At 47.4% G+C, this 14,878-nt stretch overlaps 1 protein-coding gene across 2 annotated transcripts in view; it reads left to right on the top strand.

Annotated features, from left to right (window-relative positions):
* Window positions 1–14,878, top strand: part of SCFD1 (sec1 family domain containing 1) — a 304,030-nt gene that overhangs the window by 10,957 nt on the left and 278,195 nt on the right. The window contains exons 3-4 of one of the 2 annotated variants that reach the window (XM_030214680.1): window positions 5,504–5,592; window positions 12,892–12,982. In XM_030214680.1, the coding sequence (XP_030070540.1) occupies window positions 5,504–5,592; window positions 12,892–12,982 (180 nt within the window). The remainder of the gene's footprint in view (window positions 1–5,503; window positions 5,593–12,891; window positions 12,983–14,878) is intronic. The other variant, XM_030214681.1, reaches the window with a different exon arrangement.

A 14,878-nucleotide genomic window follows, 5' to 3' on the forward strand; every position in this document is an offset into this window, starting at 1 on the left:
TAGTTGATAAAATTTGCTTTTTATATTTTTATTTTGCCTAACACTAACCTACAATTCCTCCTTTAAACCCCAATCTTTAAGTTCCCAAAGCACAAAGCAATGTAAATGTAAATTTATATCACCCTCCAGTAAGCAGCATTTAAATTGAGAAGCAATTTGTGTAAAAAAAAAAATCAAGAGTTCTTGAACCTCAGATATATGCCTGGAGGATGATAAAATAAAATGCAACCCAAATTCTCCTGAAAAGTAGCATTGTGATCTCATAGGGGATTTAAAAAGTGTATTATCTGTATTAAAAAAACAAAACAACTTATATAAATTAATGCTACTCCTTTACCCTAGCAATATTGTTGAGGTTGGTATCTATTGATATTTACAAGAAAATAATATGATAGTTATTTTCCACCAATTTTTCTGTGTTGGGGGAAAAATTAGTTTCTTGTGTGTTTATATGTATACTTTGAAGGAAAGGGGGCATCCCATGGGTGATACAGAGGGATGTGGGGCCTCATTTGAATAGGTCAGAAGGGCCATATGCAAAACAGTTGCTTAATGTTAGGGCCAGCCTTGGATATATGATGGAGATATTTAAACAATGCATTAGAGGTGGGCCTCTTTCAGTTGAAAGCTAGCTTTCGAATGATGGGGCTTAGAATAAAGGTAAAAGGGTATAGACTCAGGATTAATCTAAAGAAATACTTTTTTAAATAGAAATGGTAGCAGATGATTGGAATGACCTCCTAGAAGAGGTGATGGAGACAAGAATTGTATCTGAATTTGTGAAAGCATGAGGATAGGCACAGAGAATCTTTAAGGGAGAGGAAGGGATTGTAGAGCTTAGTTGGTATAGAGGGACAGATTGGATAGACAATGTGGTATTTCTCCAAGGGCGAGCAGGACTCATAGCCTAATGTATGAGTGTTGTCATCCAAAGAAGTCCTCATGTGGGAACTGTTCTCCAGCTCCTTTTCTTAGAGCTTTGGAGTGATGCCCCATGCATTCAGCCACCTTCCCATCTGCCACTGTTGCACAAGACCTATCCAGTTACCTTTTTTCCATGGAGCATAATAGATGCACTGTTCTGGTGCTCCCATTCAGCTCACATCAAAATCAACTTTTTCTTTATTTTTGCCATATCTTTAATAATCGACTTATATAAGTTCTGTCACTGTTGTGCAGATTTTGTTTTTCACATTATTTGCCATAGGTTTTTCTGGTGTTGTAAAGTTTCCTTTCTTTACCATCCGATATCTCCTGGCCTCGGTAGGCCTAAGGCACCCTGTCAGGTACTTTTCATAATGAGTCATTGGAGGCCACTGCAGCTATTTTTCCAGATATGTCCAAGAAAAAGTTCACAGTAGCTTTAAGAAATGTTCTCATTGTAGTAAGATTTCTTCTTGTTCTTGTTGTGCTCGTTGCAACAAGACCATATCCGTAAGGGATATTCATAATTGGTGTGTGTAATGCCTGGGACCCAATCATGATCTCTCTCAGTGTTCACAGATATCAGAGAGGTATCCGTGAATGATTTTTTGGTGCTGATAAGGTTGGTGCGTCAACTTCGACATCAGAAGCACTGGTCTTCATGGCTCCTAGAACTTCATAAAACGGCGGGACACATTGACATCAAAAGTGTCTTGATCACATTTGACTTTGAACATTGATAAAGGCCATTGGGATTGATCATGCCCTGATCTCCTCCGGAGGAAGAGGAAGGATTTGTTGTTGTTGTTGTTATTGTTTTTGCTGTTGAGGGACAAAGATATCAGACATCACAGAGGCTGGGATGTACTGATCATGAGCCCCTTCAGAGCACGGGGCTGAGCGCATCGACACATCGAGAACATTGGTGTCCTTTAAGTACTTCTGACTAGAGGACTGCTTATCCTCCAGGACATTGGAATGGGTGCGACAGCCTCCACAGACCTGAGACCTAGTTTCCAGTTCAACACTGATAACTCGGAATGAGGTGGCCATTCTGACTGTGATGCCCCCTGCCTTTGTCAGTGGTGGCCTTCAAGGAGCAGCCTTTGAGGAAGTTTGAAGATTGCATGGAGTGTGTTTGGGCTCGACATAATATTGCTGCTTCAATGGCATCAATGCTTAGGCTTGAACAGGTTCAGCTGATACTTAAGGCCCATTCACTGCCTGTAGGAGACACATTGACACCGAGGTGAGGAAGGGGCTTAGACTCAATGCCGTCTGTGCCAGTGTTGATCTCTAGTGCATAGAAGAAGCTGCTTCCCTGGTGCATTGAAGATCCTCAGTGCCTCCGACATCCTTGGCCCAGGTCTGATCAGATCGTCAGTCATGCGAGGTAGGCAGAGACTCATATGTGTCCAACTGAATACTTCTATGAGTGATTCAGAGTGTTCCTGGGCATCTGAGGAAGAAACCAGAGCTGATCTTGGGCTTCTATCAGATCCCTTTCCACCATACTTGCCGACACTCTTCCCTAAGAATTGCAGGAGAAGCTTGCTGATTTGCCATACCATGGAGAGAATCTCTTCGGAGATAAGGGGCAAGAGGCTCTGCTGCCCTCATTAGGCAGCACTTGGACACTCTTAAGAACCTCTGTAGGCCCACTTGTGACCCAACCTCCACTTTTAGGAGGCTGTATAACGGAGGACCATGAAAGACCTCACAGAAATTGGTTTCCTTGCTCTTGCGCCTTCCAAACTAAGGATGTCATTCTTGCACAAGACAGCCGAGGGCCCAGAAAGACCAGCCAGCTCCGTAGTCAAAATAAGGAACAGGATTTTGATATCTCCTGCAGAGCATAACCTCATTCCCCATAACTATTCCTAGCAGCCTTCTGGTAGGAGGGGAAATGAAACGTTTTGCAGCAAGATGGCCCTTATAACCTCAGACCGCAGAGTTCTAAAACTTTGTCTGGGAAGGTTACCATTTGCAGTTAGAAAACGTTCTTCCAAATTTCCCACTGAGGCCCTGATGATCAAAGGTAAATGTGGGTACTAGAGGCCACTAGCGCCAGACTAGTGCCCGCATTTACCAGTGCGGGATGATCAGAAGGGTCTGATGCGAGCGCTGCTTTTTAAAATTATATTTAAATGAGCTCTGCTTTATTCAGCATGCCCAGGCCAATCCTCCTCCTGCAGAAGTAGCCCAATGATCAAAACTAACAGTGTGCATAAATTTGCATTCTATTAGTTTTGATCATCGGGGTGTTGTTTCCCCATGCTGTTCCGGCGCTGATTTTACAGTGCTAAAGAACAGTGCAGGGAAACTGATCATCGGGACCTGAGAGCAGCAGGAATTGCTTACCAAGGAACTCTTCCCTCTTACAGACCAACGTGGTAGAACCCATTCTACTATCGGAAAGAGGGAAGAAATTTTATATCAGGTATTTCCTGATCACAGAGAAGCTCAGATGTTGAGGGTGTTTCATGTAACTCCCATGGCCTGCCTCAATTTGAGGTAAGCTCAGTGGACCCTATCAACTCGGTGATCACAGATCATGGCAAACCTTTAGGACATAATTTCTATTACCACTCCACTCAGGGGCTTACTGTCCTGGTAGATGGTTCAATTCAATCTGGCAAAAGGATTCCTCTTGCAAGTTCCTTAAATTCACAAAGTGTTAACAATGGATGCATCCAGCCTGGGTTGGGGAGCTAATCTAGAAGGGCTTCACGCTCAAGGTCTCTGGTCTGCTCATCAGATAAACTTTCTAAAGTGAAGAGCAATCTGAAACATTCAAAAGCCTTTAAGAGATTGGTTATCAATTATTCTAATTCAGACTTCTAGGTTGCAGTGTATTACATCAACAATCAGGAAGGAACAGGTTCGTACCATCTGTGAGGGTGCAGTCAGAATGTGGAAGTAGGTATCTTCCAGGGAGTGTCACTCAGAATCACATGCCTGGCAGGGAAAGACAAACTGAGTTGGGTTATGCAACCTCACAAGGGTTGCTGGATGAGGACATAGTCCACAAGATCTTTTGAGAGTGGGGCACCTGCTCAATAGTTCTTTTTGTCACTAAGTACAACAAGAAAGTCCCTCAGTTCTGCTCCAGACTAGGATCACATGGCAGACTAGTCTTGGATTCCATCCATATTTATTGAGGGTAAAGTACTTCTGTATTTGTATCCTCCAATAGCTCTCATAGTGAAAAACTCTTCTGAAACTAAGGATCAAGTAACCATGATTCTGATTACTGGTCAAGACAGACATGTTACCTCTTCTTCTGGAACTTTCTTCCAGCAATCCCTGGATACTGGAATGTTTTCTAACACTAGGCCCTAGATAATTTTTCCTGTCCTTCACAAAAACTGTTTTGAATACCTTCTACATTTCTCAGTGTCAGACCAACTCTGTTAAAATTCACCTAAGTGCAATTTGTGCTTATCACCAACAAGAAGATTAATCCATTTCTGCTCAGGCTTTAGTTGCTTGCTTTATGTGGAGCTTGATTCCATTGAAGCCTCTCATCAAGCCTCCTGTACTGTCATGGAACCTCAGTGTCATTTTAACACACCTGATGAAAGCTCATTTTGTGCCTCCTAGATACCTGTCACCTCAATTGCCTGATCTGGAAGCTCTTTATTTTTTGGTGTTAGTCTCTTCAGCCCATAGGGTCAGTGAGCCCCAGGCCTTAGTAGCTGATCCAAAGTTCTACAACAATAGAGTGGTTATGCGCACTTATCCTGAATTCCATCTCAACCAGTTAATTGCTCTACCAGCATTAAATGCACTTTTTCAAATTGGCTAGCAGACCTCATTTCCTTCACTTATGCTGAGGCTGGGCTGACTCTGGAGGCTCATGTCCGAGCTACGACTGTATCGGTAGCCTACTTGAGATCAGCCTCCACAGAAAAGATTTGCAGAGCTGCAACGTGGTCTTCAGTCCACACACTTCATGTTATTGTTTGGAACAAGACTCTGATGTGACAGTCGGGTTGATCAGACAATCCTTCAGATTTTATTTGGTGTTCAACTCCACCTACCTAGGCCCATTTTTATCTATTCCAGGCTGCCTTTATAAAACCCCCCCCCCACAAAAAACAGGCTCATAAATGTAAAATTGATTTGTTCCTAAGCCTTACCTGTTGTGAGACTATCAGTATATTATCCTCTTTTTTGTTGAAGGCAGTCTTTAGCTAGGGAGTTCTGTATATGAGACTGTTATCCTGCTTGTCCTGGGAGAAAGTGACTTACCTGTAGCAGGGTTTCTTTAAGGGCAGCAGAATACATGGTCTCACACACCTTCCCTCCTCCCATTTGGTGTTGTATTCTATAAACTATAAACTTGACTGGTGGGAAGGCGTTCACATATGTGGTGTAATGCTCGTAAAAGTTTTGAATAAAGAAGCTGGAGAGTGGTTCTCGCTTAAGGGCTCCATTGGATGAATTCACACCTTTGAGAGACTGTATCCTGTTGTCCTTGGAAAACACCTGCTACAGGTAAGTAACTTCACTTTATCTGCCATCATTTTCTCTGTTTCTATACTTGGAAATTTGGTTTTGATTATTTCTTTTTCAGGTGCTTATTTATGACCGCTTTGGCCAAGATATAATCTCGCCACTGCTGTCTGTGAAGGAACTGAGAGACATGGGCATCACTTTGCACCTGTAAGTCTCATGGGCGTGGGTATATGTAAACTATGTAAAGATTACTAAACTCTGGAAAATCATCAAGCAATTTATTCTTGCCAGATAGGTTGTGTTAGTTTCTTGCTGGAAAAATGGATCTTCAAACTCACCTCCACGAAATTTAATTTATTTATATACAGATTTATATCTCTCATTATCTAACTGGGTTGTAAACAACATACATAATATAATCAGATCAAAAGTACATACAATAGAACAACTTAAAATAAAAAATCATCAAACAAAAAATCAATTTGTAAACATTAGATTATCTTTAATCTAAAACAAAATCAGAACCTGCTGATCATCCTCTTCACTGGAAAAGGCCTGTTTAATAAATATACGTTTAAACTCTTCCAAAAGACTAACATGGATGAAATTGACCTTTAGTTCCTGAGGAAAAAAATTCCGTGTTGCTACCTCTAGTAATCCTTTATTCATTGATTGCAGTTGGTGGGATGGTCAGTAAATCCCCAATGACATGGCAATGCTTAAAGGAGTTTTGTTACATAAGGACTTGTAAATCAGTATCAAAATTTTAAATTGTACATGGCATAGAATGGTAAGCGAATACAAACTCTTAAAAACTGGAGTAATATGCTCTGCTTAAGGGACACCAGCAAAAACCTGTACCCTTATGTTCTTTGCAACCTGTAGCATATGTAAAGAACTTTGGGTGTAAAGCATTGCACTATACAAAGTAAGCATTATGAAACTTGGAATATTGTACAAAAGTTTTTTTTTTTAATTTAACAACTCCTTCAATCTACATAACATTATAATTTTTAAATTGGGGTTTAAAAGATAGTGAAGAGTCTAATATAGCACCTAAGTTTGTTTATATTCTGTTGATATGCTGACTATATCAGTGTTCTTGGCATGTAGTCTCCTGTGTGCAGCAAGTCGGAGCACTAGCATATAAAGCGGGATTAACTGGATCAAGTTTTCCTTGCCTGGAAATCTTTTCTGAGCAAGTGCACCAGTACCAATGGTTTAAAGCAGCCATTAAAAGGAACCTGGCCAAGTAGAATCATTACATGGCCTGCAGTATAATACATTAAAATGTTTATTATTATAACATCAGGGAGGATAGCAGCAAATCTGATAATTGGAGCATAGGTTTCCTTGACCAGAAGACCCATATTTTCTTATGTTCATTGTATAGCTATAAGCAATCTACCCAGTACTTGAGCTATGACAGTTGATTGTAAACGTATGATTTACTTTGCATGCGGCTTTCTCTACTGACTGTGCAAAATAAATAATTATTCCATATCATCATGCTGATCAATCCATAGACTGGTGGGTTGTGTCCATCTGCCAGCAGGTGGAGATAGAGAGCAATCCTTTTGCCTCCCTATATGTGGTCATGTGCTGCCGGAAACTCCTCAGTATGTTCTCTATCTCAGCAGGTGGTGGTCACACACAGCAGCAGCTCTGGCTAGGTCTCCAAGCCTAATTTTTAGGTTTTGTTGAGTACCTGGGGTTGAGGGCTCTTCTTGAGCAAGTGCAAACCTGGTGGCGCCAGGTCCCTCCTTTTCTCCCCCCTACCGCTGGCTCCGTTAAAAAAAAAACACATTTTTGGACGTCCTTAAGGGCGTTTATTTCGACGTTTAGTTAAACGTTTATTACAGCTACTCACTGGGACACCAGGTCGTTACAGCTCGGAGCGAGAAGCAGGTAATTTTTACCTTTTTATAGCGGGCAGGGGGTTCCCCGATCGATCTCCACGTGGCCTATGGCGTCGGAGGGTGAGGGCGCGAAGAATCGCTCCCCGGACCGCGTGTGCGCTTCTAGCAGGGATGCGGGGGTCTTAAAGTCTGATTCGCCCTTGTTGGGTGTCAGTTCGGAGGCCGGTCAGTGTCCCGGGTCTTCCTCCGGTGCGGCGGTTTTTCCCGCCATAAACGCCCATCCCCCGCTGCTCGCCTCCGCCATCTTGGCCGGCCACTCTGCTCGGACGGCTTCTTCTTGGGCCGCCCTTGAGCTGGGAGACGTTAATGCCATGGCCGCCCTTGATTTGGGCGACGGCAAAAAAGCGGCTAAAGTTAAGCGCCGTTCTTCCCGCGTGGCTCCTTCGCGGAGTATCGCGCCGGACGCCATCTTGGATGCGCAGAATGTTTCTCCCCCGCTCTTGCGAGCGCCGGTTGAGGGTGCGTCTAGGGCTGTGGCCCAGGCTGCTGAAGTGCACAGTCTGGGGGGTTTCTCCCCCGAGTTTATTTTGCTGCTGCATCAGGCCTTCCTTATGCAAAACGCTGCCCCTTCTCCCTTGTCCGATAAAGGGGTTGAGGCCCCCGGAAGTAAACGCCCTCGGGTGGATTCCCAGGCCTTAGAGGACGGTGTTTCCTCTGATGTAGATGAGGGCAGCGTATCTGAGTTCTCCCAACGGTCCTTTGGGGATTCCTTGGAGGAGACGGATTCCCGCTCGGATGGAGCGGATGACCCCTCTGCAGCGCGGATCTTTCGCTCAGAGGATTTGCCCAACCTGTTAGTGCAGGCCATGAGCATTTTGAAGATTTCCTCTCCAGAGGACGTCTCTCCCTCAGCCCCTGTTGGCTCCGCCATTATGCTGGGGACGAAGCGCCCGCCTAGAACCTTCCACGTGCATGATGCCATGCACACCTTAATTTCGGCTCAATGGGATGTCCCGGAAGCGAGCCTCAAAGTGGCTAGGGCTATGTCCCGCCTCTATCCTTTGCCTGAAAGTGAACGGGAGGCCTTTCTTTGGCCTACCGTGGATTCTTTAATCACTGCGGTGACTAAGAAAATGGCGTTGCCGGTGGAAGGTGGCACGGCCCTAAAGGACGCCCAAGACAGAAGATTGGAGGCGGCCTTAAGGTCGTCCTTCGAGGTGGCTGCCTTAAGTTTGCAGGCCTCAGTTTGCGGCTCCTACGTGGCCAGGGCGTGCCTGACGATTGTGCAGCGGGCTTCCCCCTCGGATCCTTCCTTGAGGGCTGATTGGCTGGCCCTGGAATCGGGCTTGGCTTATTTGGCAGACTTACTGTATGATGTCTTGAGAGCCTCGGCTAAAGGTATGGCTCAGACAGTCTCTGCGCGGCGGTGGCTTTGGCTGAAACATTGGTCTGCGGACCACGCCTCTAAGTCCCGCCTGGCTAAGTTGCCTTTTAAAGGCAAGCTGCTCTTTGGGGTCGAGCTGGACAAAATTGTGACCGATCTCAGCACGTCTAAGGGCAAGAGGTTACCAGAGGTCAGGGCTCGGGCCAGTGCTCGCCCCGGTATCTCCAGAGGACAGTTTCAGGAAGCCCGTCTGTATCGCCCGGGCAAGTCGGGCTCCTCTGCCCCCTCTTCCTTCAAGAGGAACTTCTCCCCCAAGCAGCATTCCTTTCGCAGAGACCGCCGTCCCGGAGGTGCGCCCTCCGGTCCTCCCCCAGGGTCTCGTACCCAATGACGGGGTCCTGGTCCATGGCCCAGTGCAGATTGGAGGACGCCTGTCCTCGTTTCTGGGCGAGTGGACCAGGGTAACTTCAGACGCTTGGGTGCTGGAAGTCATCAGAGACGGCTACAAGCTAGAGTTCTGCCGGCCCTTAAGAGACGGGTTTGTACTCTCTCCCTGCAAGTCTCCGGTCAAAGCTGTGGCAGTGCAGCAGACCTTGGACAAGCTGATCCGCCTGGGAGCGGTCGTTCCAGTGCCAGAAAATCAGCTTGGCAAGGGACGTTACTCCATTTACTTTGTGGTACCAAAGAAAGGAGGTTCGGTACGGCCTATCCTCGACTTCAAAGGGGTCAATCGGGCCTTGAAAGTTCGGCACTTTCGCATGGAGACTCTCCGCTCTGTTATAGCGGCAGTGAAGGCAGGGGAGTTCCTGGCATCCTTGGACATCAAGGAAGCGTACTTGCATATTCCCATCTGGCCTCCTCATCAACGCTTTCTGCGTTTTGCAGTCCTGGGCCAACACTTCCAGTTCAGAGCCCTCCCGTTCGGGTTGACTACTGCTCCGCGGACCTTCTCCAAAGTAATGGTGGTCATTGCGGCCTTCCTGCGAAAGGAAGGAGTACAAGTCCATCCTTATCTGGACGACTGGTTGATCCGAGCCCCCTCTTATGCAGAGTGCGGCAAAGCTGTGGACCGGGTGATTGCTCTTTTGAGCTCCCTGGGGTGGATCATCAACTGGGAGAAAAGCCAGCTGCGCCCGACTCAGTCCCTGGAGTATCTGGGAGTTCGATTCGACACCCAAGTGGGCAGAGTGTTCCTGCCGGACAGTCGGATTGTCAAACTTCAGGCTCAGGTGGACCAGTTCCTAGTAGCCTCTCCGCTTCGGGCTTGGGACTATGTGCAGCTGTTGGGCTCTATGACGGCCACGATGGAAGTAGTGCCCTGGGCCAGGGCTCATATGAGACCACTACAACACTCTCTGCTGCAGCGCTGGACTCCGGTGTCGGAGGATTATGCTGTGCGCCTTCCCTTGGACCCAGCAGTGTGCAAGGCGCTGAGCTGGTGGCTGAAGACAGACAAGTTTTCTGCAGGATTGCCTCTTGTGACCCCGGAGTGGATTGTCGTCACGACGGACGCCTCTTTGACGGGCTGGGGAGCCCACTGCTTGGGAAGGACAGCGCAGGGGCTCTGGTCTCCTGCAGAGGCAAAGTGGTCTATCAACCTCCTGGAACTCAGAGCCATTCGGTTGGCGCTTTTGGAGTTCCTCCCGGTACTGGCGTTGAAGCCAGTACGGGTCCTGTCGGACAATGCCACGGCTGTGGCCTATGTCAACCGCCAGGGAGGTACCAAGAGCGCCCCTCTAGCCAAGGAAGCCATGAATCTATGCCAGTGGGCGGAAGCGAATCTGGAACAGCTGTCAGCGGCCCACATTGCCGGAGTCATGAATGTCAAGGCGGACTTTCTCAGTCGCCATACCTTGGATCCCGGAGAGTGGCAGTTATCGGCTCAGGTGTTCTTGGACATCACGAAGCGCTGGGGCCAGCCGAGCCTAGATCTGATGGCGTCATCGGCCAATTGCCAAGTGCCGCGCTTTTTCAGCAGAGGACGGGACCCTCGATCTCTGGGAGTAGATGCTCTTCTCCAACAGTGGCCGACACAAGAACTTCTCTATGTGTTCCCGCCCTGGCCCATGTTGGGCAGGGTACTAGACCGGGTGGCAAAGCATCCGGGCCGGATAATCCTGGTGGGTCCGGACTGGCCCAGACGTCCCTGGTATGCGGACTTGATCAGGCTCTCAGTGGACGACCCTCTGCGGCTGCCAGTGGAGCAGGGCCTGTTGCATCAGGGTCCCGTGGTGATGGAGGATCCCTCCCCCTTTGGTCTTACGGCCTGGCTATTGAGCGGCAGCGTCTGAGGAAGAAGGGCTTCTCAGACAAGGTCATCGCCACTATGCTGAGAGCGAGGAAGCGCTCTACTTCTACTGCTTACGCCAGGGTTTGGCGTACCTTTGCAGCGTGGTGTGAAGCAGGCTCACTTTCTCCCTTCACTGCTCCAATTTCTTCAGTGCTGGCATTCCTGCAAGAAGGTCTGGAGAAAGGCCTGTCGCTCAGTTCCCTTAAAGTCCAGGTAGCGGCTCTGGCTTGCTTCAGGGGCCGCCTGAAGGGTGCTTCCCTGGCTTCGCAGCCAGATGTGGTACGTTTTCTCAAGGGAGTTAATCACCTGCGCCTTCCTCTGCACTCGGTGGTGCCTGCGTGGAATCTCAACCTGGTGCTAAGAGCCTTGCAGAAGCCGCCTTTTGAACCCTTGTCGAGGGCATCTCTGAAAGACCTGATGTTGAAAGCAGTCTTTTTGGTGGCTATCACTTCAGCCAGAAGAGTTTCCGAGCTCCAGGCACTCTCATGTCGAGAGCCTTTTCTGCAATTCACTGAGGCAGGAGTGACTATTCGCACAGTGCCTTCCTTCCTGCCCAAGATTGTTTCTCGCTTCCATGTGAATCAGCAGCTCTGTCTCCCTTCCTTTCGTAGGGAGGACTACCCAGAGGAATAGTCTGCTCTCAAATTTCTGGATGTGAGACGAGTCATCATCAGATACTTGGAAGTGACCAATGATTTCCGGAAATCGGATCATCTGTTTGTCCTGTTTGCAGGTCCTCGTAAGGGTCTGCAGGCTGCTAAGCCTACAGTGGCAAGATGGGTCAAAGAAGCCATTGCAGCGGCTTATGTGGCCGCGGGGAAGGTGCCGCCTATTCAGCTGAAGGCTCACTCCACTAGAGCTCAGGCGGCCTCGATGGCAGAGGCCGGGTCCGTCTCCTTGGCAGAGATATGCAAGGCGGCAACTTGGGCATCGGCCCATACCTTCTCCAGGCATTACCGCTTGACTGTGGCTGCTCGGGCGGAGGCCCGGTTTGGAGCTTCAGTGTTGCGGTCAGGGATTTCAATGTCCCGCCCTGGTGAGTACTGCTTCGGTACATCCCACCAGTCTATGGATTGATCAGCATGATGATATGGAAGGTAAAATTATGTATCATACCTGATAATTTTCTTTCCATTAATCATAGCTGATCAATCCATAGCCCCTCCCAGATATCTGTACTGTTTTTATTCTGGTTGCATTTCAGGTTCAAGTTTAGTCTTCAGTTCCTGTTCAGGAGGACTTCGTGTTCAAGTTTTTTCAATGGATTCTTCAAGAGTTGAGACGAGTTTGTGTTACAGTGAGCTGCTGCATTCCTCTCCCCTCCATTTTACGGGGCTGGATTGAGACAAATTCTGCCGGCGCTCCCTCCCGCTTCGGGCGGCTGTAGGGCAGCTTTGTACCCCTCCCGCTTCGGCGGTGTTAGGGTCAGTCAGCTCCTCCCGCGGTTGCGGTTGCAGGATAAGCCAGATCCCCCCCGCATCGGCGGAGTGGTGTCCCTCCCCCGCTCCGCGGGGATGAGCTGGACGGATTCCCCTCCCCCACTTGTGTGGGGATGAGCTGGGTTAATTCCCCTCCTCCGTTTCGGCGGTGGTGAGCTGAGCAGAGTGTCCCTTTGTGGGTGTAATTCTCTAAGTGCTGAGTCCTGCGGATGGAGCTTGGATATCGACATACTGAGGAGTTTCCGGCAGCACATGACCACATATAGGGAGGCAAAAGGATTGCTCTCTATCTCCACCTGCTGGTAGATGGACACAACCCACCAGTCTATGGATTGATCAGCTATGATTAATGGAAAGAAAATTATCAGGTATGATACATAATTTTACCTTACTAAATATTAGCCTTATTTGGACACAGATGTTGCACCCCACAAGTCTACATTAAACAGATTCTTGGTGACATTCTCTTTTTTTATGGCTTGAGCATTCTGTTGGATGTCAGCACAAACCTTGTTCTGTTCTTTTCGCCCCTAGGCTTTTACACACTGATCGAGATGCTATTCCAGATGTACCAGCAGTGTACTTTGTAATGCCAACAGAAGAAAACATTGACAGAATATGCCAGGTAATTTATAGTCGTTTAAAGATTTAAATCACCAGTAGCACAGAGTAACAACTAATTTTAATGTATAATTTTTGAAACTTTTGAGAAAATTCCTTGGAGAGACATTTTATACTAACAATTTAGGCATTTCTTTACTAACCCGTGGTATAATAGCACGTTTGAGTACTTCTTTTAAATTTTATGTTTATGTATATCATATCTTCATGAAGTGACAGAGGAAAATAGGAAAAATAGAGGACTCAATAATAACCCACATTGCATATTGATCCAGAAAAAAAGGGGAAGGGGGATGAGGAAAACAAAATAAACAGGAAGTAAATTATGAAGAGAAGTAGCCCAGGTACTTCTGCAGTTGGCTTTCAACTCGGGCATCCTTTGGTTTTGCCACTACGGAGAACTTGCACCTTTGCCAGGAAGAGCCACATATTGTGCCTGCGCTACCAGAGGCAAAGTCTCAGCAGACATACCTGTGTTTTTCATATAGTACTTCCATATTATCTCCACTGAAAATATCAGAAGGGGCTTAGGGAAGTTTAGTAGTCTCAAGTTATTCCTTTTCAATTGATTTTAAAACTTACTTCAGCTTTCAATGTAATAAATCTTTATCTTCCTTATCATCAAGCTTAACTAATCCAGATTAATCAGTTAAGAGTTTGCCCACCAGCAGATGGAGGTAGACAGACTGAGCTATTTCAGTGACATAATTGACTGGTGCAGCTTGGAATTCTCCAGTATTTCTGTATCTCCTGCACAGGGTTTCTCAACCCAGTCCTCTGGACACACCCAAACAGGTTTTCAGGATACCTTCAATGAATATGTATGAGATAGATTTCTGCCTCCATTGTATGCAAATCTATTTCATGCATATTCATTGTGGGTATCCTGAAAACCTGACTGACGTGTGTCCTGAGGATTGGTTTAGAACCTCTGGTGCAGCAGGTCCCTTGTGTAGACCTGACTACTCAGGATGCAGTATATGGCCTGCATTCCGCAAGTTTTTGTCCTTGGGCTGGTCTTGATCCTGGGGTTTGAACTGTGGTCCTTATCCCGGGTGAGCACAGGGGAGGCTCTAGATTGGTAAAGCTTGCTAGCAGTGATTACTGTAGGGCCCTTGCCAGCAGGGAGGGAGGCAGTAGAGGGTCTTTGCTGATCCCACCTCACCTTGGGCAGCCTTGCACACACATGCACACATGCTCACACACTGGCCTATGGGGCTATCATGTCTGGCAGTTGGGCAATCTGCAGGAACTTGCAGCTCAGCACTGCCACCAACTTCTGTTATCCTGGTTGTTGTGCAGTGGCCCCTGATTTGATCTCAATGGCCTCTGGTGACCTACGGTGTTCCTGCTTCCTCCCCCAGACTGACTATACTTTTGCAGATATTGTGAGGAACGGAGGCCATGTTGCCATAGTCCTTCTATTTTGCAGGGCAGCATAGTAAGAGTGGGCTCCTTGGGTTGGTGGGGGAGGAAGGTACCATCAGCCACCCCAGTTAGTAAGGTTCAGTGTTGTTGGGGGTGGGGGTGCCTCAAGCTTTTGTAGATTGCGTTAAGTAGGTGTTGACAGGGGGAGGGGTACTCCTTGACCTTGGTGAGGGCCTAGCCTTCTCACACAGGATCCCTGCGGTTGAGATCCCTGGAGACCATTGAGGGTCCCTATGCCTATTTATAAGAGGCTTCAGCTTCCAAGAGGGGATTCAGACATGAACTGGGACCTTCTCCAGGCTGCATATATGCCTGGAAATCCCTGGGGTGTTGTGAAGGATGACAGAGAAGGCTCCCCTTTGGACATGGATTCTCTGGAGACAGGCTACCTCTCATCAGCTGAGAATGAGGATTCCCTGATGGTCTGGATGTTCCGACTTGAAGAGGTGGAGCAGCTCATAGATTCAAGGAT

The sequence above is a fragment of the Microcaecilia unicolor genome, chromosome 9, assembly GCF_901765095.1.
Source record: "Microcaecilia unicolor chromosome 9, aMicUni1.1, whole genome shotgun sequence".
Taxonomy (NCBI): domain Eukaryota; kingdom Metazoa; phylum Chordata; class Amphibia; order Gymnophiona; family Siphonopidae; genus Microcaecilia; species Microcaecilia unicolor.